The following is a 27,176-nucleotide window of genomic DNA, read 5'->3' as shown; positions in this document are numbered from 1 at the left end:
ACACACACACACACACACACGCATTCACACTCATTTTGTTTTATTTAGTTTTTAATCCTTAAAGGATTCACAGAGCAGGCTGAATGCAGCTGCCGTGTTTTCCCTGGTTAAATTGGCAGTTACCCACTGTGTAGAGTTGCTAGGAGAGGATGAATAAGCATGATTACAGCATCACTTGATGGACATACTCTCTCAATAACAACCTGTGGAGCTCTGGGGTCTGTCTCCCGTATGGCTCTATGTGTGACTTTTCTCCGTGTTTGTCATTAATATTGGCTGCCTTTATTCAGGAAGCATGCTATATTTTTAAGTGTTGCTTCCAGATACAATTAAGAGACAAAAGCCTTGGTATTTAAACAGGCACTTTCTTCTCAGGGTGGTGCTGCTGGTACTGCTTCCTACCATCTGGTTTCTTATTACATCCTGCCCTGCTTCAGCTGCTAGAGAGGAATTCAGCTTCTTGTGGAGCGCGAAAGTCATTCACGTTTCTTTCGTGCATAATTGAGCTCGTAAACTGTAGAAATTCTGATGTGCTTCTGTGCACGGAGCAGTAACAGATGAGCCGCTTGGAGGCTAGCCTGAGCAGTCGGTCAGTAGTACAGTAGCAGCTCCTGTGTGTGGATTGCTCCCGTGAGGTCAGAGCATCTGTTTATACTCTGCTGGGAGGGGGCGTTAGTGATGGGAGCAGAGTATATGCCTATATGCCTGTCAAAGTCAGCAGTTCTGGCAGAGCCTTCCCTCGGCTTGTCGTCTCTGAATTGTTTTGATAGCTAAGAGATGCTACTGTGTAATGCTTGAGATTTGTAATGGACTGAGGAATGCTTGTCCTAGCCGCTGAAACTGACTGCACCTGTGTTTTCCTAGGAACAGCATCATGGGGTCTACTGATACGGACATCGAAGAACTGGAAAACACCACTTACAAATATCTTATTGGAGAACAGACCGAGAAGATGTGGCAACGCCTGAAAGGAATGTGAGTGAGCCCTCTGCTTGGTCTTATGTTTCCCCCTCAAAAAATATCTGACTGTTAACACAGATAATTGTGGGTGCTACTTGACTTTGAGATTTAGTGTTTTCTTTGCAGAAATTTTCTCTTGAAAACTAAAATATGCCCATTTTCAGCTAGCAACTTGTTGAAAGCAGAATAGTGTTTCTGTACCTGTGTGCTTTGTATGAAGTAAGGTAAGGCTCTGTGAAATCACTTTCTGTTTACACTCCAGGGCTTCTGCTCTCCACTGTGTGTGTTGTTTAGATGTGTGCTTTAGATAAGTGCAGAAGGGACTAGGAAAGCAGCTTGCTTGGTCCTCACTGAAATAATTTCTCTCAGGTAAGTAGAGAGAGAAATAAGATGGAGATTTCTTTCTTGGTAAAAAACAAAGATGGGCTTAATATAATAATTAATAGCATATTGATTCTGTGCTTATTCTATGATGGTTAAATTAATATTCTAATAAGAAAATTATTTATGTGGCAAAACAACATAAAAAGCATATCAAACATATTAGAGCTTTGGTTTAAATTAGCCAGTTGAGTTCCTCACTAGTTAGTAAAGCGCAGAATTGCTTCTAATGTACTGACCGGGTTCTTAACAATACAGAACAGGATGTACAGTTATGTGAAGCATGACTTGTAATTACCTGAATTCACACTGATTCTAGTGTTAGCACCTTGCTCTTCATCCCCACCCCACACCTACCCCCACCCCCATCCCTGTCAGTGTGTGTGAGTTCCGGCCAGAGCTGCAGCACAGCACTGTTGATATGCTTCGTTTTCATCAGAGCACAGTTGTAAAAGCCGATGTAACATTTGGATAAAAATATGAATATTTATAGGTCATTGGAATTTCTAAGTGTATTTTCATATCTCAAAATTAAGTGGAGCATTAGGGTTACAAAGGTAGCTGGAGGACTAGCGTGCTCCATGGACAAGAAGCTTTGATGGATTCCTGTCTCCAACGCTGTTGTGTGCTTACACAGTGTTTCATGAAAAGTAGTGTATGGGTAAGTTTATGTCATTGCTTTTATAAAACTACATCAAACTTTGTTTAGAAGTCCAGATTCTCTCTAGTCTTCTCCATTTGGATGTACAATGCTCTCAGTGTATATATATTCTCTGTTACTTGAAGTCATCCATGGTATTGTGGTACCTAGTATAAAAGCACCCCAATAAGGCAAACAGTTAGCAGAGAATAACTTTTAAAAAGGAAGCCATATTTATAGCCATTGAATGAACTAGAGAAATCTGTTCCAAAGATCCATTGACGATTTAGATGACAGATTCTCTAGAGAAACAAACAATTCTGTTGAAACAAATGGCGGTTCACACAATTAATTAGCATAGATGCAAATTAACCATCGGCAATTATCAGATGATTTATGCTCTAATCTAATGGATGAGTATCTGTACTGGGCTGCTATAACTGAGATCACAACCTATTTTAGATTCTTCCTTTACAGGACAGAATGTTTTGTTTGCTCTTGGTATATTGTATTTCCTTAGTTACTCTGAGGCAAAAAGATACACAGTAATGACTTTAGAAATATGTCTTCAAACAATTAGAAAATTGATGCTGTGTTTCCCCAACATTTTAAAGAGAAGTTATCTGACTTTTCATCTTGTCATTTGATAAGAGTTTCTTTGTGAGTTGACAGTAGCGTATATCTGTGTGTGCACATGCTGTGTTCCTTTGGAGCTATTGCTACCCAGAATCACTTAATGATCTCCAGCCAGTTTAATGTTTTAAAGCCATTCCTACTGATTAAAGTGACTCAGTGCTTCTGTATTCAAGCGTGAAAAAATTTGCATTTCGGTTCATTCCTTTTCCTTGCACTTTGACTTAAGACATTTTCAGAGTTCCTGGCTTAGGCTTGTCAAAGCAAGAAGCTCTAAGTTTAAAATCTGCATGACTAATGACAAGCAAATTGTTTAATTATGGTCTTTTGTGTAGTCTGCTTCCAATGCAGTGATGTTCGGGACTCCCTATCCACTTGATGAAAATGCCTCACCTCTTTAAAACACAACACTGGTTCAAGCAGAATTTTACCTCATCAGGATTGCTCCTGGGATTCTACTTTTAAGTGTCTGCAGTGAAAATCCTGTCACTTGTGAATGCTATTAAACAGTTTTGAAATGATTTCTTATTTTGATAAAATAGACTCAATGGTGGCTATTGGATACTTTATTTGGAAAGGATTTTATTTCATTTTCTTTTATGGAATCCAACTTTATAAACATATTGGTGTTTTTCAGCAGGCTATCCATTTTTAATTTGGCATACAGTATGTACATTTTAAGGTTAAATTCAAGTGGAGATGAAAATAAATGAAATATTTATTCATGCAACATGGAAAACACAGCCATTACAGGAAGATACTTAGAAAGTCTTTCATAGAGATTTTATATAGGATATTTTAGATACCTTTTTAAAAATATAGTTTTGCTCTTTACACTAGTTTATTCTCAAACTTATAATTTTCCTGCTTCATTCTCTCTAATGTTTGGATTGGAGGTATGCACCACCACACCTGGTTTGTATACTCATTTGAGTCCATAGAAATAATGACAAATTTTGTAACACATGTGGAAACGTTGCTAATCTAAATTAAGTATCAATTTTGCTAGAGTATTCAGCTCATTTCTTTCATGAATCTTTTTAGTGTGTGCATGTTGCAAGTGTGTGGATGAATGTACGTGTGGATGCATCTACAGGTGTGCATATATGTGTGTGCATGTATGTGTGTGTGCATATGGAGACCAGCGGTCAGGGTTTCTTCCTCGTTCACTTTCCAGCTTAGTTTCTGAGACAAGACCTCACTGAACATGGGGCTGAGCAGTTTAGCTAGACTGGCTGTCATGTAAACCACTTGAATCCATCCATCTCTGGCATTGCAGTGGCAGGATTACAGGCAGGCAGCCTTTGGGCTGTTTTTTCCCCATTGGTGTTGGGGATATCCAAACGTAGGTCCTTGTGCTTATATAGTAAGCACTTTACCAATGAAGCCATCTCCTAACTTCATCTATTCACCCTTTGGAGTTGTTTTTACTCCATGTTTGGGAAACCCTACACTCTTATGAAACTTTCTATCTCTAATTCCTTTTGGAGAGCAAAGGTGAAATAGTCTTATTTTCATTCGTATGAAAACCTACAAGCCCCACACTGTCGACTTTTAGGTAACATTTTCCTCACCACTTTCAATTTAGCATCCTGACATGACTCGTCATCTTCAATAGTGGAAGCATTAGCAATAGCTATGACATCAGACGCTCCAGAAAGCTGTAATTTGAAATCATCACGCACTTATTCATAACTTGTAAATAGTTCGGGGTTTAGAAAAGTCTTCATCTTTCTTATACCATTCCAGCAGCAAATTCAATTTCTTGTTCAGAAGTTCCTTGTGACTCTGGAACCTCAGCTCAATCCTACATATGAAGGGTAGTTACCTACCTGTGGGCTTTGCAGAGACTTTATGGATTCTCTGTGATAAGTTGACTTGAAAGTTTTATATTGTTTTCAATTAGTGGCACTGATTTTTTTTATTCTAATATTGGATATAATGCTTTTTTTTTTTTATACTAAAGCTTCTTTCTCCTACACAACTGTGTGGTACATAGGTAGCAACATCGGAGCTGCTTGTCCTTGGCAGTGCCTCAGTTCTAAGGATTCAGTCCAATAGCTAAAAGCATTTCCAGAAACTTGATCATGTAAAGTTTTCAGTAAAAACCACGTGAAGTTGTCAAAGAAACTAACCCAATGTATTATTTCACTTGGTCGTTCAACAGAAGCAAAGACAACCTGAACTCCTCCAAACGACAAAGTAGCTAGACATTATTGCTGGCTCCTTCAGGTCATATGAGCATAGGACAAGAGCCGGCTAGACTTTGAATAATCCTTTCTTGTTGGATTGCTGATGTTATCTGTATTGCCACCTGTCTCTCCTATCTTTTACAAATGTCTAGATGTTCGGATGTGTGGCATTGTGAATGCGATGAAACCGGAGAACTTCAAGTGAAGCTGCTTCTCCTCTCGCTTTAATGATAAACGTTAATCATCAGCAGTAAAGGGTGAACTGTAGGGAAGTAGAACGTGAATGAGGGTGGAAGGACTCTATTACTCCTTAGTACTAATTAACTCATTTGCTGAAGAAGGCAGTCTGATGTATGGTTATCATAGGGAGTGGCCCGGGCCCCATTTCTAAGATGTAACTTCTGTGCGTATTTAAACTAGGCAAAGATTGTAACTGGCAAGAAGTATCAACACAGCATTCCGGAGCTGGGATTATACCGTAAGATAAAGCAGCTTCATAAACAAGAAAGAAAAAGGATGCTTTAAATCTCCCACTTCACACCCTTTACAGCTGCTCCCGTTTGCGCGTCAATGCTTAGTGTCATCCATAGCATCTCCGTATCCCTGTTTCGTGTTAGAAGTCCCTGTTTAGGCCTCTGTTTTCTGACTCCCTCCTAACCAGATCTGAGGTTGACTCTAAGAAACGCTGCATACTGCCTTTGCTCATTTGAATAAACATCCTTCTTCAGTCATCTGAGGACTGAGCTTACTTTTGTAACTCTTGTTCCAATGGCTGTCTGTATAGGGGCAGTTTCCACGTAGTCAGCTTGCAATACTTCCGCCTTCGGTACACGGCTGAAGCCGGGAAGAGTCTCTCCTGCAGAGCTCAGGCTACGCCTTCATCAGGAGGAACTGTTCTACTTCAGTGCCAATAGAGACCTTGTTAAGAAACGCCCGGCATCTCTGCTGGGATTTTCCTTACACAGAAAATTCTTTCCGGCTTTCCATTTTAGGCTGGTTTTGGTTTATAAAATAACTGAAACCTTACTTTCCATTCCAAAATCTACCTTCTCTTATGAACCATTGCTTCTGAGTTCAATTCTCAAGTTCACTTTCCTTGTTTTACTCCTGTATTCCCAGCCCTCAGCTCTGTAATGACTGTAGAGTATTAGAGAATTACAAGATAATCCTGATTTCTGAATGCAAAGTTGCAGGATTGGAGACAGATGCACAGCTAGAAAAGGCACCGAGAAGATGGAAGAAAGCAAACTATTATGTACTAGTAGCTAGAACTGTGAGGATATACGCTGTGCACTCTTATGTGTGCATATAAATGACTCTAAGATGTAAGTCTCCCCAATTACTTACTCATGTATCTTGTGAAGCATGAATTTGTACATAGGTCTGTGTTTATCTTCTAAAACAGAGGCATTCTCAGAATAGTTATCCAGAAACAGCACCAGAAAAGAATGTAGAAAGGAAATTTTGAAAGAGTCCCCAGACCTCATGGTAGATGGACTAGTTCTACCTTAGGGTCAGACACTTTCTATTCTCTAGTATTTGTGAACATTATCCTACCTAGAAAACAGGATTAAAGCAGGATACGAGGTTGAAGTTTCCAAATAGTTGACTCTCAACTAGATCTCTTATCCTGGATCACCCAGACCATCTAGATCACCCCACAGAACCTCTTGACAATTGAATCCAGGCAGACGAGGAGGAGGTGGAATAGAGTGGTGTGAGAAGGGATGGCTTGTAGACTCCAGCCCTGAGACTGGGCAAAGCATGCCATGCACCAAAGAATATGGGGATCTCAAGAACGTAGAACATGAAGTCTTCCAGAGTCTTCAGGGAGAATGTTATCCAGCTGACACCTTGATATTAGCTCAGTGAAAGTGACATCAAGTTTATGATATTCCAAGTAGAAGACAACTTAACCTGTATATTTTAAGATACTGGGTTTTGCGATAAACTTTGTTATAGCAGCAGCAAGAAACTACAAGTGGATCTCCTTAAAACATTGTATTTTAACCACGAGACTAACATGGTTTGGTAAAAATCACTTACCACTGTTTTTACTTCCGAGTTTATATTTAAAGTTACAAACCTCAATGTTTCAAAAAATATTTTATTATTATCTATGGAATAAATGTTCTTTTGGTGGGATTAAGATGGCAATCTATTATTTCTTAGCTATCTATTTTTCTTAGTCAGGCGACGTGCAAATGTTATTAATTTTCTGAGCTTTACTTCTACCTGTGAAACCTAATTATTTTGCTCACCATTCATTTACTCATTCAGGAAATGTTCAATCACTTTCCCTATACATGCGTGTCAGACAACAGAACAACAAGAAGGTGAATTATAAAAAGCAAGTTAGCCTGCGCTAAAAAGTAGACTGTGAATAGGCACCAAGGTTCTTTTAGGAAGGTCATGGTTGATTTCTCTGAGAAGACTTTCCAACTGAGACAGCGAAAAAGTGATACCTAGGATGTTAGTGTGTGAGAGGGCCTAATAAATGACACTGCCAATCCCTGATGAAGTTCAGAATCTGGTGAGGGATGGATTTAGGAGTCCACTCTATGGACTATGGATTAAAGTATATGTTTTAATGTAATAAAACTTTCATTGGCTTTGGTGTGCAGCTTAATGTGTCAGAGGGCCCCTGACAGCCTCTAACCTCCGCAAGTATAGATCTTGAAAAATCTCCCCTCCTAATTTACCTCATGTCTTAGTACAGATGAGACTCTACTTTCTCCATGCATAGATGTCTTCCCTATTCACTGAGAGGAAAAAAATCCAGTCTCCAAGCCCAGCTGCATCCACCACTATTCATAATCCAAACAGGTGATTCTTTTATTTGCAGCAAAGAAGGAAAGGGGCCCAGGAAGCTTCTCCAGTGAAAAGGGTTTAGATGCAGAGAAAAGTACTAGGATCTAATGCTTTCATACCTTGAAGTCAACATAACAACAGTTGTATAAATTATATGACAGCACCATAGCACATCCGTGGCCACGGGAGGTCTTTCAGACACTGTCATCATTAATACCCCTACAACACCCATTCTTTAGTTATGGTGTCCCCACTACTCACCAACATATGGTATCTATGTTGATTTATCTTTCAATACCTTAGTTTTTCATGCGTGAACTGGAAATATCTTCTATCTCACAGATGTTGAAGAGTTTAAATTAATGGCTAATTAAATATTTCTTGAATCGTATCTATAATTCCACAAACCTTAGCAGTTATTATTGCTAATCTTGCATATTGAGCCATATATTTTGAGGTGATTGGCACTATGTAAGACAGGCTGGTTTCAAACTTGCAATATTCCTGCCTGTGTTTACCAATTGCCGAGATTACAGGAATGTGCCAGCCCGGTTCCAAAATTCTATACCTTTAAAGGTACTTTTGTTACCAGAATTAGTAGGCAGAATAAAATGGCCAATTTAATAAAGCTTTCTTTTAGCCCAGTGGACCTTGTCTCACAGATGTTCCTCAGCTTCTTTTCCTCAGTATGGTATACTTTAAAATTGAAGTACTTTCGTTACCTTGGTGCTGGAGGTAGAGGGTCCCAGAGAGACAGCTGAGAAGCCTTGAGAGTTTCACAGTGGAAGGATGTATTGGTGTTTTAAAGTGGAGTTTAGCTCTCCATGGTCATGTCTAGCTGCAGGCTAGACAGAGTTTCCGAGTTACTTACAGGTTTGCAATCAGTTGACTTCTCAATAGCAGCTGTTATGTCCCATGTCTACCCATTTGCTGACATATTTTAGAAAATGTCATTGTTATTATGCCTCTATATTTTATCTTGTACCATGTTTCAGTCAGCTAGACTAGTGTTAGCTATGGTTAACTAAAGTTAAGGGAATAAAAATGGAAGCTGGGGAGATGGCTCAGCGGTTAAAGTCTTTGGCCAAGCAAGCATAACCACAGTTTGGAGTCTTAGACTCTATATAGAGTGCTAGGTGAGAATGACAGATACTTGTAAGTCTAGCCTTGGAAGGTGGAGACATGCTTATCCTGAAACCTAGCTGGCTAGAGAGACTAGTCATATTAGCAATTTCTGGGTTTTATTGAAAGACCCATGATGAACAAATTTGAAAGGCAATAGAGTAAAATTCCCAATACCAACCTTGGGTCTCCATATGCATGTAGCCACACATACATATGCACTCACCCCCACAATATGATCATATACATGCAAACATATACAAACATGTACACACATGGAAATACACACATACATACAGAAACATAAATGAAAGCCAAAGGACACAAAACTGGTAATGAGTCATTAGAAGTATAAAAATGAAGTGTCATCTTTAGGACTTCTTTACGCTATACTCTTTTGAAGTTGTTTAAAGATTAATTGTATATTTTATAAAATATTAAAAGACAGGTTTCTACTAAATAGGTTTTACCTGCTTAAGGATGCAGATAATTTTTGGTATTTGGTATTATTTGATAATTCAACATTTATAGCTACTCAAATAAATTTATAATGTGTCATAAAAAACTAGTTGGTTTCTAAGCACCAAAAGCTTCAGGAGAAGAAAAAAAATAGATCTTAATTAAACTGTGCATGAAGGCTGGGATGTGACTCAATGGTAGAGAATGAGGTCTTGTGGTCAATCCTCAGAACCACAGGCACAGAATAATGAAAGCAGTACCCAACTCTACACGAGCATGCTGGCCAACGAACTCCCCTGCATCAGGTTCTAGATAATTCTGATGAAAATCAAAGTACATTTGTTAGGAAAAACACTGTGTTCTGACTCTGTTTTGGATCTACTTACAATGACTTTCTAAGCCTTAGTTAGATTCCAGTAAGAACAAGATGAAGAAAAACTGTACAACTTCAGGATTGACCCTACTTCTTATTAAAATATTTCAGAATTGAATTTTAGAAGTAATCACACGTATAAAGTTTTTGCGTCTGATACTTTCTGAAACATTTTCCCTTTAAAAGATTTTCACAGAGTGTGTCCATTTTACCCATTACGTTGCTAATCAAGGGCATGTGCACATAAAGGTATGGCACATTCATGCAAATGTACATGGCACATACAACACACTCTGAAGTGGTTTGGTTTTGATGTATATGTTTCAAAATAATCATCTCCCGTTTTTCTACTGAGAAAGCTGGGCCCCCAACCGTGGCCACTTGGCCACGGCTCCATAGTTAGTAGGGAAGAGCTAGATTCTCAGATCCATTCTGACTCCATCTAACACTGGCTTAGATACTTCAACTTAGTGCTCAAGATACAATTGGAATTAAAACAAGTCTCCTGTTTTGACTTTCCCACAATCCTGCTGTCTGTTTGCCCAGCTCTGCATGCTTGAGGCTGAAGTCTGGAGGGAGGCAGCACTTGGTTTACATTTTGTAGATGTCAGAAACTCTTCACAGTTGTTCCCTGCACCCCAGGATGAGCACTGCCACCAGTTCTTCAGTTTACTGACTTACACTGTGATCCTTGCTAGCATCTACACATGAATTTGATATTCTAAAACCCTTTGTCCATCAGATCTTAGACCTTTGCAATACTACTCTAGTTTTCTTGACTCTGTGCCCCAAATGACTGAAAGAAAAGGCCCAGAATATTTTATAGGCCAATGAGGCTGAATCTATGACTCTGAAGATTAGAACTAGACATTTTTCCTTTATGATAACCCTCCTTTTCTTGTCATAAAAGATTTTAAGCACATAATAATGGTCTTCTTTCAAGTGAAGTGAGCAGTCTTTTTCCATTTTGTTTATGTCAGAAAAATCAGCTTGGGGTTCTTCCATTTCACTCTCTGAGGCAAATAGAAACCGTGTCCTTTCCCAGGCTGTCTTTAGTATCCAGACTAAAAAGCTCCTTTCTGGATTTCAGAACGTTCCAATTTTCCAGCACTTCTCACTCTTTCAAATACAAATAATAGGCATATTTTTGACATGTGTGGTCCTCTTGACTCTTTATTTTCCAGAAAACCTCTGCTTTAATATCTCGAGCTTTCTAGCGTGTATCAGTTCTTCAGAACTCCTTCTACCCCAACCCTGCCTCACGCTCTTTACTCTCGGGATCCAGTTCGTTCATGACTTTGTGTATCCATGCTCTTGGATTGCCCCTTTGATAGTGACTCTTGGTTATGCAATGTGCATTGGCCAATGGGACTTTGGCAATGTTTTGTAAGAAAAGCCAGGGAAGGAACTATTCACTGGGGTTATTCTCACTTAATTGTCTCCAATGTCTCAGTGCAGCATGTAAAGAAACCTGGTCAAGATGGACATACAAAGTAGATATTCACCACTCAATTGAAGCCTCTCCATAGGTACCAGACATGTAGGCGAGGACAGCCCATACTAGACAATTTCTTCACCATTGCAAAGGGATAATTACATGCTCACTCTTTAGGAGCAATAAGGTTTGGGGTCAGTTCACACAGATACTTCTCTGTTATTTCCCTAAAGAATTTTTTTCCTGTCATTTTATGGTTCCAACAGTTTCTTCTATGTGGTATCATTTTCTTTTCCCGTCATTTATAATTTATTTATTAAACAATTACTAAAAATTGTAGAGGTTAGGAAAGTAAAATATGGAGGTCTTCTTTTTCTGAAAATCAGTTTAGTGAAATTTCTTCCATGCTGTTTTTGCTAGGAGCAGTATAAATGATGTATATTATCTTACAATATTTCTACCAAAGCCTGCCCTTTCAGTGGCCTGTGTACTGAAGTCATATTGTTGTTAGATTTCCATGAATCAATATAATTTCCCATTAAATAGAAAGGTGACGAGGAGTAAGGCAGAGAAGCTACACAGTTGTGTAAAAGAAGATGGTTCATATCTTGTTACCCTAGCAACAGGGACTGGCAAGGCTAGGACTTTCCCGACATCCTGTTGCCCTGACAACAGGTCATACAGGGCCTGGCAGGGTCCAATCCCAAGTATTCTAGGTCTCTTCTTTGAAAGCACAAAGTAAAGGTACCAAGTGGTGTTATATTTAATTCCTTCTAAACACATAAATCCTCTAATTTTCAAAATATTTTATCAAATGATTATCTTTTCAGACATGAAAGAGGTAGAAAGAAATCATAGCCTCCACTTTTGTATTCATGAGTACAGAAACATTTGCTAATTTTTGATTGGTTCAAAGGAACATTAGTAAAATAACAAGGAAGGAATTAAAAAAAAATGAATGGAGAGAACAGACTGTAGGAATCAGAGCCGGAGCATGGGGGTCTTGCACCTGAGAGTTGAGATGGAGTTGTTAGTCATGAGAGACAGGCTCAGCTCAGTTTTAGAGTCTGTCTGAACGAGTCATTTGCTGTTTGCTGACCTCCATTTCCGTTCATGTAACCATAGCCAAATACCATAGGATGATACTAGGTTGTATGTTTACTTTACCAACCTAATTCTCAATTTATTACAAAATTTTCCATTTTTTATTCATATTAAGCATCAACCCGTTTTCCTCACTCATTGTTTCAAGTAGAGTTGACAAAAAAGCAACCTTTGTGTGTTTGTGTATGTGTGTGTGTGTGTGTGTGTGTATGTGTGTGTGTATGTGTGTGTGTGTGTGTGTGTGTGTGTTTCTTTTTGTTTGTTTGTTTCTTGGGTAATTGGTTTGAACATGCAAAAGAAGTATGACTTAGCTTCATTCTTGGCTGTATTTTTTAATCTTCCTATTTTAAGGTTTATGTAAAATGGTTCTATTTAAAATTGACCTATTGATTAATTTTCGACTACTACTGATCTTTATAAATTCAGGTGCAATGTTAGTTTAACGCTACAGTGATGGCTTTAGGGTTTGTATTAAAGCAGAAATATCTCTGTAAACTCGTTTCTCAGAAAGCAGGAAGCTGGGTTTGTAGAATAAAGACTTTTCTAATTTAATTCAAAACTTAATATAGATGGCTAAGAAGCATTATCTGTGGAAAAACACCATCAAGTTAGGGCTGAATTTTAGAAAGACCATGCAGGGAACTAGGAAACTTGGGGCCTTAATTGGTGCAGTGACATTAAAATCAAAGAGGTATTGTTGCTTACCAGAAACTAGATGAGGTGAATGTTTCTGATTCTCCAAGTGCCCTTCCTGCTTCAGCATCATTGCTTATTAAATATTATCATTCATTTAGCTGTGAATCAGTCTGTTTTGTAAATAATTTTTTATATCCCCCTTGAGGTTAGACAGCAGAGGTGGAACTTTCTCCACTCTTTATTATGTCCCGAGTACTTGGCACAGCAGATAGCATAAAGCAGGAATCCAAAAATGCTTCACAACTGAATGACATGGCATGAGAAGTCACACGAGTTATGGCTGAAAGGTCGTGTATGGACTCCCCTTGATCTACTCTGTAGCAAGGAAGAGAATAAAGGGCCAGAAAAGCCTCAGTAGTCAAAGATGATCGGGGATGTTACATTAGCACAGGCAAAATAACAGAACCCCAAGTTAAATGATACTCAGTGGAAGTTATTGTCAAAAAGAAAGATTATTGTAATAGATAAAAATGGCACAACTGAGGTGCTCGCATGCTGTGCATAGCACAGAATATTTACAAATGGTAGCTGTCACTTTGAGCGACATTTAGTGCAGCTGTATGTAAGGCAATGTGCTTGCTTTCTCTCCATTCTTCTTTCAAATACAAGATGGATATGAACGTTAACTACTGAAAATGACCTTATGAGTAGAATGCAAAGAGAGGTTGAACACAACTTATTAAACTATCCAGAAAAAGTCAAATGTTCTTTTAAGATATTATTGAATACTTAGGATTCTGGCAAAAATATCTTCCACAATTAGTCTTGTGGCCTTGTGGTAGAGAAGAGGTAACTGCCCAGTGGAGTTCCTAGCCTCAAGGAGTTAGGCAGGAGATAACTTGGTTAAACTTGGGGGAAATGGAACTGAATCCATTAGTGGTAGTTTTCAGTTGATGGCTTCTTGTCTACGGTTGAGTGGAAGACTCATCTTTACCTTGCAGATTTCTTCTCATTAAAAAAAAAAAAAGTTAATAGCTGCAAATCAACATCCTCTTGAGTTTCCTAAGGTGACTGAGGAATTTTAAGAGTTCCTGAATTTCACTGTATCTGGCATTCAGAGGCAGAGTCTGACAAGGCACAAACTAAATCTAACAGGTTAGCAGTTGATATTTTTCCCTCTGGATTCATCCTGTCATATGAATCATATTTCAATTAGGAAAAATTATTTTTCAATTGCACATTATTTATTCTAAATAATAATTCATCCAGCCAAAATTGTAACATGGATTAAAGGGATTATGCAAGATTAGTGACTAAAAGTGTTCCAAAATGAAATTCACAACCAGACCAGAATAAGGGATTAAAATATTCCTAGCATTCTTCCCCAACTAACTTTGTTACATATTCTTTTTCTCTATTTTACATGAAGTGATTTGTAAAAAAAAATTCATCATAGGTTACAAAATAAAAAGGCTGAAATACAATACTACAATAATTTTCTTCACTTTCATGTTTTTAAATGTCGAATCCTGCATAATTTGTGTAATACATTCTTTCTATAATTAGCAGAGTTTGTTGATCTCCTGATAGTACCTGGAAAATAAGAAGTCGTATAGAATCACTTAAGAGACCTCTGGGGTTAGAAACGGTAACTGTAAAGTTCCCTAGGGAGAGATGTTAAAATGCAACCATAACATTAGAGAATTGAGAAAGATCGTCTTGATAAATCTAGATTGTTTTGCTAACTATGTGTACTTTTTTCTCTACAAGTAAATACCAATTTTCACAGTGTGAGTCATACTATGGCAATCTTAGTCACCAATTCTCACTGACTTAGGAATGGGCATCCTCAACAAAAAAGAAGTTATAGCGTAAGTTCATGTAGACTACATTCATGTATTTTGGAAAATAAGACTCATTATTGTATTATCCCATTTCTATAAGACAAGTTAATTTGCTTGTTTATGCAACAAAATTCATTCATTTGTAACATGGAGAGTTCTATCATTATGTTGGACACCAGGGATAGGATAATAAACAGAAGGTATGCAATTCCAACCTCTAAAGAGCTTATATGTTGATGATAAGGATGAATTGTAAAGAAATAAAAAAAATATATAGTATATTTGCAATGGGAGCATAATTAAAGCAACAAAGTTCCTGAGAATGTCAAAGTAGCTATTTTAGAAATGAGCGGTCAGGAAGAGCATTACCTGACAGTAACTTATAAAGATGGGTTCAGCAAAGTAGGCTGAATTCCCTGGCATTCTGTGCACATGGAGGCAAAGGCAGAACACTTTAAGCAAGGGTGAATTTGTTATATTTGAAGAAGCTCTAAAGTCCAGTGATGCTAGAGTGAAGATGAGGAGGAGGAAGAAGAAGAGAGAGAGGAGGAGAAGGAGGAGGAAATGATGATGATGATGATGAAGAAAGAAGAAGGAGAAGGAGAAGGAGAAGGAGAAGGAGAAGGAGAAGGAGAAGGAGAAGGAGAAGGAGAAGGAGAAGAAGAAGAAGAAGAAGAAGAAGAAGAAGAAGAAGAAGAAGAAGAAGAAGAAGAAGAAGAAGAAGAAGAAGAAGAAGAAGATTAAAAAAATCAGAAGTTAGATTATTTAAGATACAACTAGGGCAACATAAGAAATTAGGATTGTGTTTGTACATAATAGAAGGCCTTTGCAGTGATAGAGATAGAGTATCTTATTATGTTTGAAAAATATAATGTCTGTTTTGTAGAAAGTGAACTAATGAGTGGGGAGTTGTGGAAGGCCAAGAGTGTGTTATGAGGTCACAACAGCTGTTTAGGTGAAGGTTCATTGATCTTAATGACAATGGTACCTATGGAGGCAGTGGTAAAATGTCTGCCACTGGATGCCTCTATGTACAGTACTGAGTTGTGCAGATAGTGTCATCCCATACACACATATATTTATGATAAAATTTAATTTATAAATTATGTACAGTAAGAGATAAAAATAACAATAACATGATAGTGGGCACAGAACTGGATTTACCGAGCCCATGTTTTGCCAAAGAACACAAGTATGATAGCCACGGAGAGGGGGGATGTAGACTTGAGGACCTCTTTAAAGACATTAAAAGTTGACTGAAATCTAGTGATGAGAGATGAGAATGTGTGAAGAACAACAAGCCATGAAAACATGAGTGAGGTCAAGGGGTTAGGGGTTCAGTGGGTAAGGAGTCCCTGGAGTTAGACACTAGAATCAGGGATCTTTTGTTCTTAAATACCCATAATTGTGTAATAAGTATACATTCTATGTAGATAGCCTTATACAAGAAATTCAGTTTGTGAAATGACTGAACAGAGGCAAAATTAGTTTTTTTTTCTCTGTAGAAGACCCCTGTTAGCTCCTTTGCGTTTAGTTACCAGGTTTTATCCTCAAAACAGAAGAGGCTGTTAGAAGTGTGGCCATTTCTGTAATGAGAGCAAAGTTGGCAGATCTAATTTTAAGATGCTTTTCCTTGACAACAGTCTTTAAAATAATGTCTATACAGTAACAAAAATGGGCTCCAGAAATTAATGAGGCTGAATTTGGCCAAGAAACTTAAATTCCTTTTGGTGGTTGATCTCATGTTGTTGTGAAAACATATAACAAGACTTTCTCTTCACCTTTTTTTAATGATGGGGCTTGACTGCCTATGGTGCTGATGGTGAGACAGGATAACATCAGTGAGAGGTCAGAATCAACAGGCACATGTGCAGTGAAAGAACATTGTTTAATCACAGTGTGTGGGGACTGTGGCCCTGCATAAGGTTGGTGTTCTTGCTTTAAAGGTGCAATGGCTTCAGCTGCATGAGACTTTAAGTTCTCTCTTGAGAGCTACATTGCTATATAAGTCTGCACAAGCTACAGGAGCAATTAACTATTCCTTTCTATGATATTTGTTACAAGAGTAAAGCTTGCTTGGTTGAAGTTTTATAACAAATTCTACCTATGCATACATGCATGTGCTCAAACACACTCACATGAAATAATGTATGTAAGTATGCATTTTGATATGAATGTACCTTTCTTCCAGTAACTATCATACTGTGCTGTTAAGTTTTGGAGACAAGTAAAAGGTTAATTCTTTTTCACTTTTATCAATATTAGTGCGTGTACACACACACACACACACACACACACACACACAACTTCATAGGCTATGATATTCAGAGTTAAAGGAAAGGACACTTGTGGATGGATTTTATATCGACTTTTGTGTTTACAAAATTGACTCTTGAGCCTGGGGAGAGTTCCCATTGGGTAAGAACACTTGCGCAGGCACACAGACTTGAGTTCAGATCTTGAAACAAAAAGGTCAGTGTGGCTATGAACACCTGAAGCCCCAGTGTTGGTGGTGGAAAGAGACAGGAGGATCCCTGGGATATACTGGCCACCCCAAAGTTAGTGAGCTCCAGGTTTAGTGAAAAGCCTTTTTTCAAGGGAATATGGTGGAGAATGACAGAGATAGATATCAGACAACATTAACTGGCTTCTGCACACATGGACACACAGAGGTATACAGCAAATGCATGCACATACATGTATACCACAAAACACAGTAAAATAAACAACTTAATTATTTTATTTTTGTTTGCATTAAACTTATTTGCAGGAGTATAAGCTACTTCAATATTTTAAAAAATTCACCTTATGCAATTTTTTTGCTGATAAAACCCTCCTTAACACCCCAATATTAAAGATGGATGCCAGGGCCTCATGCATGCTGGGAAATATTCTACTGCACACTACAGCCCAGCCTGATTTGCTAAGTTTCAGATCAGATCTTTCAGGGTTTCTCATTTGAAGTCTATTTCCATGCTGTTTTCCCCTACATAATTTTTAAACAAACAAACAAACAAACAAACAAACAAACAAACCAACAAACCTTGCAGACAGACATCTTTATTTTTCATTATAATAAGTCATATGGCTTACAGGGGAACTAGGAAAGCTGAGAATAGCCCACCCCGCTATAATTCTTGTCCGTTTAGTTGAGCCACTGTAATTGCAGATTTATGTGGCTGAGTGTGATTACAAATATTTGTGCACACAAATATTAATGGCTAAATTAGGATGATTGGCATTTCCTTCTCAAGCAGTCACCACTTGTGTAGAAATCTTCAAAATTCTCTCTTGTTCTGCACAAAGCATACAATAACTTGCTGTTCTCTGTAACTTTGTTTTAGCCCCATTTGATTCAACCTCCTCTGTCCTTCCTCATCACTCTCCTCCCAGGGCTCTACTCTCTAAGTCTGTGAAATCACCTCTTTTAGCCTCTTAGTGAGTTGGAACGTGTGTTACATAGTTTTCTATACCTTGTGTATTTCAGTTGACAATGTCCTCTTGTTTCAGCCATATGGCTCCAAATGCCAGGATTACATTCTTTTCTGTGGCTCAGTACTCTTCAGTCATGTGTGTATACCACATTTTCTTTTTTCATTCATAAGTCATTGGACACTGAGGTTTAATGTAAACCTTGGCTTCAATTAATATGGAGGTGCTAATGTCTTTCTAAGAGATGCTTCCTGGGGTTGAAGCTAGGTAGGGTCTGTATGTTTGTTTCCTAGGTCCATAGCCATGCTAAGCCACTTAAGGTATCCAAAATAATTCCTTTAATCCTAGAATTCTCTGTGGTGAGTCTCCACAGGTAATATGTGCACATTTACAGTTTGTGAGTTGAAACTTTTTCTTACTCCTTGGGTCTCCTCTTTCTATCCTGCTGTTTTTCTGGAGAATTGGACTGAAATTATCCAGGACCCAATCACTTCTATTTGTTCTCCCAAAGCTATACTTGAATGTACCAAAGTGCCAGCCATACTTTCACTAGAACTTATAAGAAATATAAAATTGTTTTTCTTGGTATCAATCATTTATAAACAGCACATATATTCTCAAAAAATTAAATCTCATTTTTATTATAGTAATAAAATAGCAGCTGTCCTACTTTCATTTGTATGGCTGTGATAAAACCTCCTTACAAAATGCAACTTAGGAGAGACAGTTTATTTTTAGTGCAGAATTTCAGGGTATAGTCTGTCACTGCAAGAAAGTCAGAGTGATGGGAATGGAAGCAGCCAGGAGCAGAAACGAATGCACTTCCCCACATTTCTTGTTTGTACTCAGTTTGCTTGCTACCTTCTTAGGTAGTTTAGGACCCTCTGCCTAGGGAATAAAACTGCCCTTAGTGGGATAGGTCTTATGATATCGATTAACTTAAGACAATCCTCTATAGGTGTGCTCATAGAACAACCCAATGTAGACAACACCTCACTGAGACTTTCTATCCAGGGGGTTCTAGGTTGTATCAAGTGTACAGTTAAACCTAACTATCAGAGTACTGCAAGACAATTTAAATGGGGTTTTTCTTCCTCACATAAAGGCATCCAGATCTGATTTTTCTGACCTTGGCTTTCATTGTTTAATTTTTCTTTTTTAGACCTAAATCCTTATTTAAAAACAATAATTATATTGTCTCTTAACTATCTATTGGAAGAGTTACTTTTTGTCTACTGTAAGAATGAATGAAAATTGAGGATGAAGACTAATCTTTGACCACTCTCCTTCCAATCTTTCACTTACAATACAGTTCTATTATCATTCCAGTGTGTCAGTATTTGATGTTTATAATGTTATGACTGAATTAGTTTCATTTCTGAACCATCATGAAAATTAGTAATTTTTTTTTTTTGCTTTAATGACTATGTACCTATTACTAATTCTTTCTTTCCAAGGTCATCTAAAAAATTATAAATGCATGTAATATATTTCCCATATTTACAAACATATCATGTGTTTTTTATTTCTTTTTTTAATGGATATTTTATTTATTTACATTTCAGACGTCATCCCCTAGAAGTAATTTCAGGCAGGAATCTAAATTTTAGGCTAGAACAAGGAAGTAGGCTTCAGACATGAAAATGGCCTTGGGCTAGGACAGGGAAGTAGGCTCAGACATTTTGGTCATCATATGCTTCTTATGGCCTAGTCTTTGAAAGACATTTTTTCTTTCTTTGCTCTGTCATATTCTCTGGCCACAGCATTCATTTTAGGGAGTCTCGCTACCACAATTGTTTGGCTTCCTGTGTTCTATGCATCACTAGATCCCATTCTTTCCTGGTTTCCTCTCATTTAGATTGGTTTCCCCAATGTTTCTCAGTGAGGGCTCTTGGGAGTTACATTTCTAAAAGTGCATTTGCTGACTGAGGAAATGGCTTTGTTTGTAAAGTTGCCACACAAGCATGAGGTTCTGAGCTGATACCCAGAACCCATGTTGAGGTTTGGGGTGGAATCATGCTATAACCCCCAACACTTGAGGAATAGAGACAGATGGACTCCTGAAGTTCATTGGTCAGCACTCTCATCCAAATTGATATGCTTCAGGTTCAGTTGAAGACTTGTCTCAGAAAATAAAAGTGGAGAGAAACTGAAGAAGATAGAAAGTTGGCCTGGAGTTTTCATGTGGACATACCCACATACCAAAAATTACAACATACACCCACACACATGCATATACACACACATACACACACATGCATGTATTCATACACACAGGAAATACAGGTAAAATATGTACATTTTAATTTGACATAGCTTAATTAGCTCTAAGATAATTTAAAAATACTAGCTTCCAGGATTTTATGAACACAACTTCAATGTTCCTTAACTTTCATCACTGTTACTAAGGAGCCTGATGCTGCCCTGCCATCATGAAGAGCTCTGTCATACCTTGCCTGACCTTTGGGATCTAGGGATCTCTTTCATGTCCTTGCTCTGATAATAACGTCACTGTACACATTTTTGCTACTGTTGTTGAAATTGGTTTGTTCTTCAGTTTGGGAAGAACTTTTCATTTCTACTTAATTTGATCATTTTTCTTTCTCTTTGAATTTTTACATTGTACAGTCAGGATTAAATCCCAAATTTTCTTACATTTTCCCCCTTTCCTGTTGATTTTTTTCAATTAAAAAGTATTAATCATTCTAATGATTTCTCAACATTTGCTTCATTTTTATTTTGGCGTGATCTCATGCATAGCACTTCCCTCATTCATTTTTATAGCTCTGAAATGAATGTATTGATAAGCGTCTTTCCTTCTGTATAAACACTCTGTTTCTGTGATCTTTGTTTTACTGCATCTTTATGGCTTCCTTCAGAGGTCTGGCCATTCTTAATTGTCTTCTCACATTTAAAAGAAATACTAAAAAGCTGACTGATGCTCATGATGAACAGACTCTGAGAACGCAGAGTTTAGCATTCTGTTTCTCTAAAACAGATCACGTTGAGTTCAAATATCTACCATATGGAATGTGGCCAAATTGTCACTGAGCAGTGATGAGGTATCAGTATTTTTCTTTTTCCTTCCAATAAATATATGAAATATAAAATGATAAAAAGATAAAATTGCATTAAGCATTTTTTTGTCCAAATGGAATAATTATCTAAACGGCAGCAATAGTGTAGCTGACACATTCTTCAGTTTTTATTCTCAGTAATCCATGGTAATATCTAAATGTAATACAATATTTTGATTCTCATTGCAGAGTGTTTGCATTAGACTTCCTGGATTAAATCCATGTAAAATATGTGAGATCGTCATTATGTTTCAGAGGACTCATTTCTATAGTATGTAAGGAATCTTATATTTGGTTTTCTATTAAGTGGAGCCATAAGAGGCGTTGTCATATCTGATCATCACTCTTTCCAGGATCCTCTAGTTAACACTCAAGACTCTGTATATCCACCAAATTATGGTGATATTGAACTATGGAATGTGACTTAAGCATGCATCTTCTTTTATATAAGTCTGTCACTTAAGATCTCAGTTGGACATTAATGAGTCTAGAATCTGGGTAGAGAGAAAAATAAACTTAATTCCAAATGGGGCATTATAACCCAAGGCATTGGGTGGGAGTAGGGGATGTTGCAGCAGCTTAGAGTGGGTGCTGCCCACCTAATCTAGGAAGAAATTGTTTCTTCTTTGTCAGACTGTAAACACAGGATAGCCCCTCTTATATTTTGGAAAGTCATCAAAATTTATCATTAAAACTACTAATTTTTAAACTTAAAAGAATTAGTAAATAAAACACAATTTTTGAGATCAGTTACTGTTCAACTCTATGGTACTAAGTAAAATTTGTATGCAAGAGCATGTTAAAATGGGGTTTCTTGATATAGCTTTGCAGCTCTAAGGCTAACAATCATACAAAAACATAGCATTTAAAGACAGAGTCATAGACACTGACCTATGCTACAGAGACATTAACTGAGTGCAAAATGGATTATCTGGTACTAATCAGTACTCCTATAATATAGATTTTGTGGGAATTGAAAGCAATTGCTTTCAGGCTAATTTCGAGGGTCAGCAGTATCCCTAGATGTTCACCATCCCCAAGGAACAGTCTGAAGATCCAGACTCAGATGGGAGCTACCTTTGTCAGCAGAGAGAAAGAAGGACCACTAGGTTTACCAGGAACATCAAAGGCATGTATTCAATAGGTCAAGTGGGGCCTGGACTCAATTAAAAAGCAATCCTGCCCAGAAAGACAGTTCAGAAGAACAGATATTCCCAGGGAGTAGGAATTAGCTGGGAAACAATGAAGGAAATTCTAAACTCAAGTAGCTCCCAGCTTGGAAGTGGAAAGAGTAAAGCTGGAAAACACTTCACTTTGAAAGAAAGTAGAGCTCTGGCTTATACCACATGTTGGTCATTTTTAATTCTGCCCCGACACTGGTCTTATGATTGAGGAAGGACAAAGCGGGGTTTAATCCTAAGGCACAGACAAGGGATCCACAGGATGGATGAGGATTGATGCTGGAGGAAGAATACAAGTCACACAGCACTTTTTTATGCTTCTGTGAGTTATAATTCAAAGCTGTGAGTTTTCCATTTGTAGTCTTTGTATAAAGGGATGGTGAGCATTAGACATGGAGGGAAGCTCAAAACGAAGAAAGAAGGGCTACATTTATAAATATCCAAGTGCATGATATTTTCTGTAGAAATAGTACAATTTTGGACTGATCTTTTTATATTGATTTTTTTAGAACCCAAATGCTTTAACTACACATGTTAATGAGTAAATAAAATCATCCACCCCAGACCTTTAGATAGGTGGGTAGTAAGGTAAGGTGTCATCCTGCCTCCAGATTGCTCAGTAAAGCCCATTCAGTTGTCTTCAAACGATAATGCACAGCCCAATTCAGTTGATAACTTCTACTTCATAGCTAGCTAGAAAGTATTTCTTTTAAAACTTGAACTTTTCTCCAGACTTTTAAAAAGCATTGTTGCCCTTTTAACTAACATGACATCACCTGAAATTTATTTAAATATTAGATAAACTATTGTAAAAGTCCAATTTTTTTTTTTTTTTTTTTTTTTGTGGGTTAAAAGCAAGTGTTTGTCAGGTTCGTGACAAGGAATGCTTCAGCTAGTTGGTAAGAATTTTGTTTTGTTTAAGTTCTTGTTTGGGACTCTTATAGCTGTTGTAATGACAAGAATGAAGTTATCACAGGGTGTTGTGGTAAATCTCTTGCCCATAGGTAGTCCATAGAAGAAAAGACACAAGTCAATAAGTATCAAATGAATGCTGCATGCCTAGATTGGGCAGATTTACCATTAAACTACACTATTCCCCGGCTATGAGAGGTCTTAACAACTTGCGGTTTCCTAGGTCTTCTTTGTCTTCTCTCTCTCCACCAACTGCCCTCTGCTTCGACCAACTGCCCCAACTGCCCCTCCGCTGCTTCTTCCTCTCACGGCTCCCTGGTCTTCCTCTTTTCCTGCCTCTGGCTCCTCCCACTCCTCTTCTACTGCCCAATCACTGGCTGTAGCCTTTATTTAACAAATTTGATTGGACAGAAGGTTTACAAGATTCACTCCTCCTTCGCAGCCCCTCCCAGGAGTGGACTTACCATGACAACAAGAGGCTAGGGCTATCCACCACAACAGGGCAGATGGTTTATACAATGAAGTGTGTTTGAAACCTTGGCTAGTCTTCTGTCCTTTTGTAGCTACTATAGTAGATCCTTGGGGATAATGTATGTTTGACAACAGTTGAAGCCGAGAAATTGCTTGTGTTAATTACTCACTCAATTATGTACCAAAGACAGCTCTGCTGACTTTTTGATGTGTCTATGCTTCTTGCCACAGGATCTGAGAATCAGAAAACCATTTGACCTTCTTTTGAAAAATAACAATGTACCAAAGTTCAGGGTTTGCAAAAGTACTTGACAGAAAAGTCAAGTGTCTCCCAAGTGAAATTCATTCAGAAAACACATATTATAGTGTTGATCTATGGCCTTAAGATCTATGATCAATGATCTTAAGACCATGGAAGCATAAACTCTAATTTATATTATGATTCTATAACCCTAGGCCATTTACATAGATAAAAATAAAAAATCTATACAGTTTATGGAGTTTTGCTATTATTGCAAATTTTATGTGAAGTTCAGATATGAAAAACCAAAAAGCATAAACAGATGTTCATCTGTTCATTCATTATCTATTCAACAATTCATTGGTCTAATAATAGTCACTCAATAAAATGTTCCAAGCTTCTATATCATGTTCAGTGTGATACTTGCCTTTGGGGCTGGACAAAAAGATAACAGATGCAAATGTTAGGAGGTAAGGTAGCTATAAGCAAATATGTGCTAGTCTTTGACACAGTAATTAGATATGGCCTGCAAATGGCATCAGTTGTCGAATCTAATATAAAACAGACTGAGTAGAATATACCTCAAGTCTTGATGAGTCAATGCTAGAAATTGTTTTGTTGAGTGAAGAATCTAGTCTTACCCACAGGAATTGGGTCAAAGGCAATCAGATTGATATTAGGAAGGCAAAGCAGTATGCCAGGAAATGAGGAGACTGGATTCCAAGGACAGTTAATAAAGAGCCGAGGCTCAGTGACAGCCTTGGTGATAATGACAAAGTCACAGGAACATGGAGTTCTTTCCACAGAGACACAGACTTTAATGACCTGAATATATGCTGGCTCTTAAATAAGGAGAACACAAGCTACTTGGGAAAGACATTTTCTTCATTAAACCAAATATCGAGTACTCTGTAGAATATCATGATATACAATACTGAGAATGTAGAAAGAAAATGTTAATAACATATGCTCATTAAAAATTGTTAAATGTCACAAGCACATTATGTCAACTGATTTTAACAAAGCAAAGGTGTATGTGTGTCTCTGTGTGAGAGCGTGTGTATGTATGTATTGTTGCTCCCATTTTAGAAACAGGAAATTGAAGTATAGAAAAAAATCTTGACTGGGGTAATTAAATAGGGATTAACTTTAAAAGCTAGGCTTATCACAAAATTAGCTTGCCTCTTACACTAAATATGGCTGGTCTCGAGTGAAAGATTTGACTTCATGCTCTAGGGATGAATTATGTTAACAGTGAACAATGCTGGTTCTGTTTATGATGAACGTAAATAGGGTTAACTACAGTAGTCACATTGCATCCAAACCAACATGCAGAAACTCTTTCTCCATGCTTCTTTAAGTTTCTTGTCATATATTATTGCAAAAGTTGCATGTATTTTATAAAGCGGAGTAGTCAGGTTTTTGTAACAGCATTTAGTCATCTTCTAATGACTTAATTGCCAATAAAATTTAGAATTATATTGTTATTTTCTTTACTTACGTTGTAGGTTAACTAGTCCTTACATAATTATTGTTTAAAAAGGTTTGTTTTTACATTTTTATTTATATGGATTTATGTGTGTGCAGTGGCAGCACACGTGGTATCCACTGGAGCTAGAGTTTCAGGTGCTTCTGAAGTGCCTGATGTGGGTGCTGGGAACGGAGCAACTCCTGTCCTCCTCACACTGAGCCAGCTCTCCAGCTCTTACCTAACTCTTGAATTTAATCATTTTATATCACTTTTAATTTTAGTGAATAGTATAACATTTATGTTACTGCTATGCTACATTTTTATTGTTTTGTATTTTTACCATTGTGTGTAGTAATATCAAATGTCCAGGTTCACGTGACCCCCTTTAGATTGTTTAAAATATTAGGCTCATCTGGCTTAAGAATAAGGATCTTCTGCATTTTTATAAATATTTCCATTAGATCTAGAAAATTAGAAAAGAATGTACACAAACACAAGTAATTTTTTACATTTACTACTTTTTTGTATCTGTAAAAAGTTGCATGCAAGTCAAATCCTCAGTTTGGGATTACTACTTAAAAGTTTTGCTTTTACAGAAAATCAAAAACCATAATAAATAAGGAAAAGACAAATATGGTAAAAAAAAAAAAAAAAAAAAAACCAAAAAACCAAAAAAACCAAAATTGCCCAAACCAAGTATTAAGAGACAAAACCTTGTGAAAATTCCATTGAATTAGTTTTGTGTTGGCCACCTACTGGTGGGTCTGGGGCATACACTTAGGAAAGACTCCATAAAACTGTGTCTCTCTGAAAGACTGAGTATCCATGAAAGAAAACAAGTTCTTTCTTTGTGAGAGGTGTCAACTTGAGACAGCCTCTGGGTTAGGGATAGGAGCTCAAGTCGGCTTCCTCTCGGCATGCTGGGACTCTATCTGGTTTGGGTCTGTGCAGGTCCTGTGCATGCTGCCCAGTGTCTGTGCCTTTGTGTGTGCTCTCTTGCCTCTGGTTGTGAGGTGATCTGTAGCTTCAAGTTCCTGCCATGACTTTCCTAGAAAAATGAACTGGAACATGGAATTGTAAGCCATATAAACCCATTTGTCCTTAAGTTGCCTTTTAAGGATATTTCATCAGAGCAACAGAAATGGTATTAGGAGAACAGCCAAAATGCAGTGCAATGTTTTAAATTACTTACAGGTTCTACTTTTCCTCTTCATAGTTCATGTGTTTGCAATTTTAAGAAACAGTTCTGCATAGAACAGTAGGTGACTGTACTGATGTTTCAGCAATCATATGATATTAATATATGCAGCAAATGGGTTGGCACAGTCATGCCTAAATGGAAGGCAACATAAAACTTCTATAAAATGCTGACAACAAAGGACATTTGACAAATGAAGTGGACATCCAAATTTAAAATTTTACCTTTTCTATCTGCTTTTTCTTAGATGTTATTATCTGGTTTGTCCATGAAAAGCTATTTTTCCTTGAGTTAGGATATTCAAAAGATCACAAGTGAGAAAAATCCAGTTAACTTTTGAAAATTTCAGTACTATCATTAAAAAAAAATAGGAACGTCCTAATGCTGCAATCATTAGAATTGTACCAAATAGAATCATTGTATTTCAACACTGATGGATTGTACATGGTGGGTTTCACCCTCCTTAGAAACTGTTGGTATTTCAAAAAACAGACACATGCAGAGAAAGAGAAAATTTCAGAAAATCATGTGTTAATAAAATTGTGCAAATCTATACATTATGTTATTCCGAGTCTTGTGTGCTCTGTTTAACTCACCATTTTT

At 37.4% G+C, this 27,176-nt stretch overlaps 1 protein-coding gene across 5 annotated transcripts in view; it reads left to right on the top strand.

The window, feature by feature from the left end:
- The first annotated feature begins 200 nt into the window (after positions 1 to 200).
- The window catches only part of Pde1a (phosphodiesterase 1A), a 267,795-nt gene continuing 240,819 nt past the window's right edge, over positions 201 to 27,176 (top strand). For 3 of the 5 annotated variants that reach the window (XM_076928955.1, XM_034495039.2, XM_076928957.1), the window contains exons 1-2: positions 201 to 218; positions 865 to 975. In XM_076928955.1, the coding sequence (XP_076785070.1) occupies positions 875 to 975 (101 nt within the window). In that variant the 5' untranslated portion in view covers positions 201 to 218; positions 865 to 874. Of the gene's footprint in view, positions 219 to 436; positions 636 to 864; positions 976 to 27,176 lie in introns of those variants that run through there. The other 2 variants (XM_076928956.1, XM_076928958.1) reach the window with 2 other exon arrangements.

Source organism: Arvicanthis niloticus, chromosome 2 (genome assembly GCF_011762505.2).
Source record: "Arvicanthis niloticus isolate mArvNil1 chromosome 2, mArvNil1.pat.X, whole genome shotgun sequence".
Taxonomy (NCBI): domain Eukaryota; kingdom Metazoa; phylum Chordata; class Mammalia; order Rodentia; family Muridae; genus Arvicanthis; species Arvicanthis niloticus.
The sequence above is the reverse complement of the archived record's forward strand: the minus strand, read 5'-3'. Positions and strand labels throughout refer to the sequence as shown.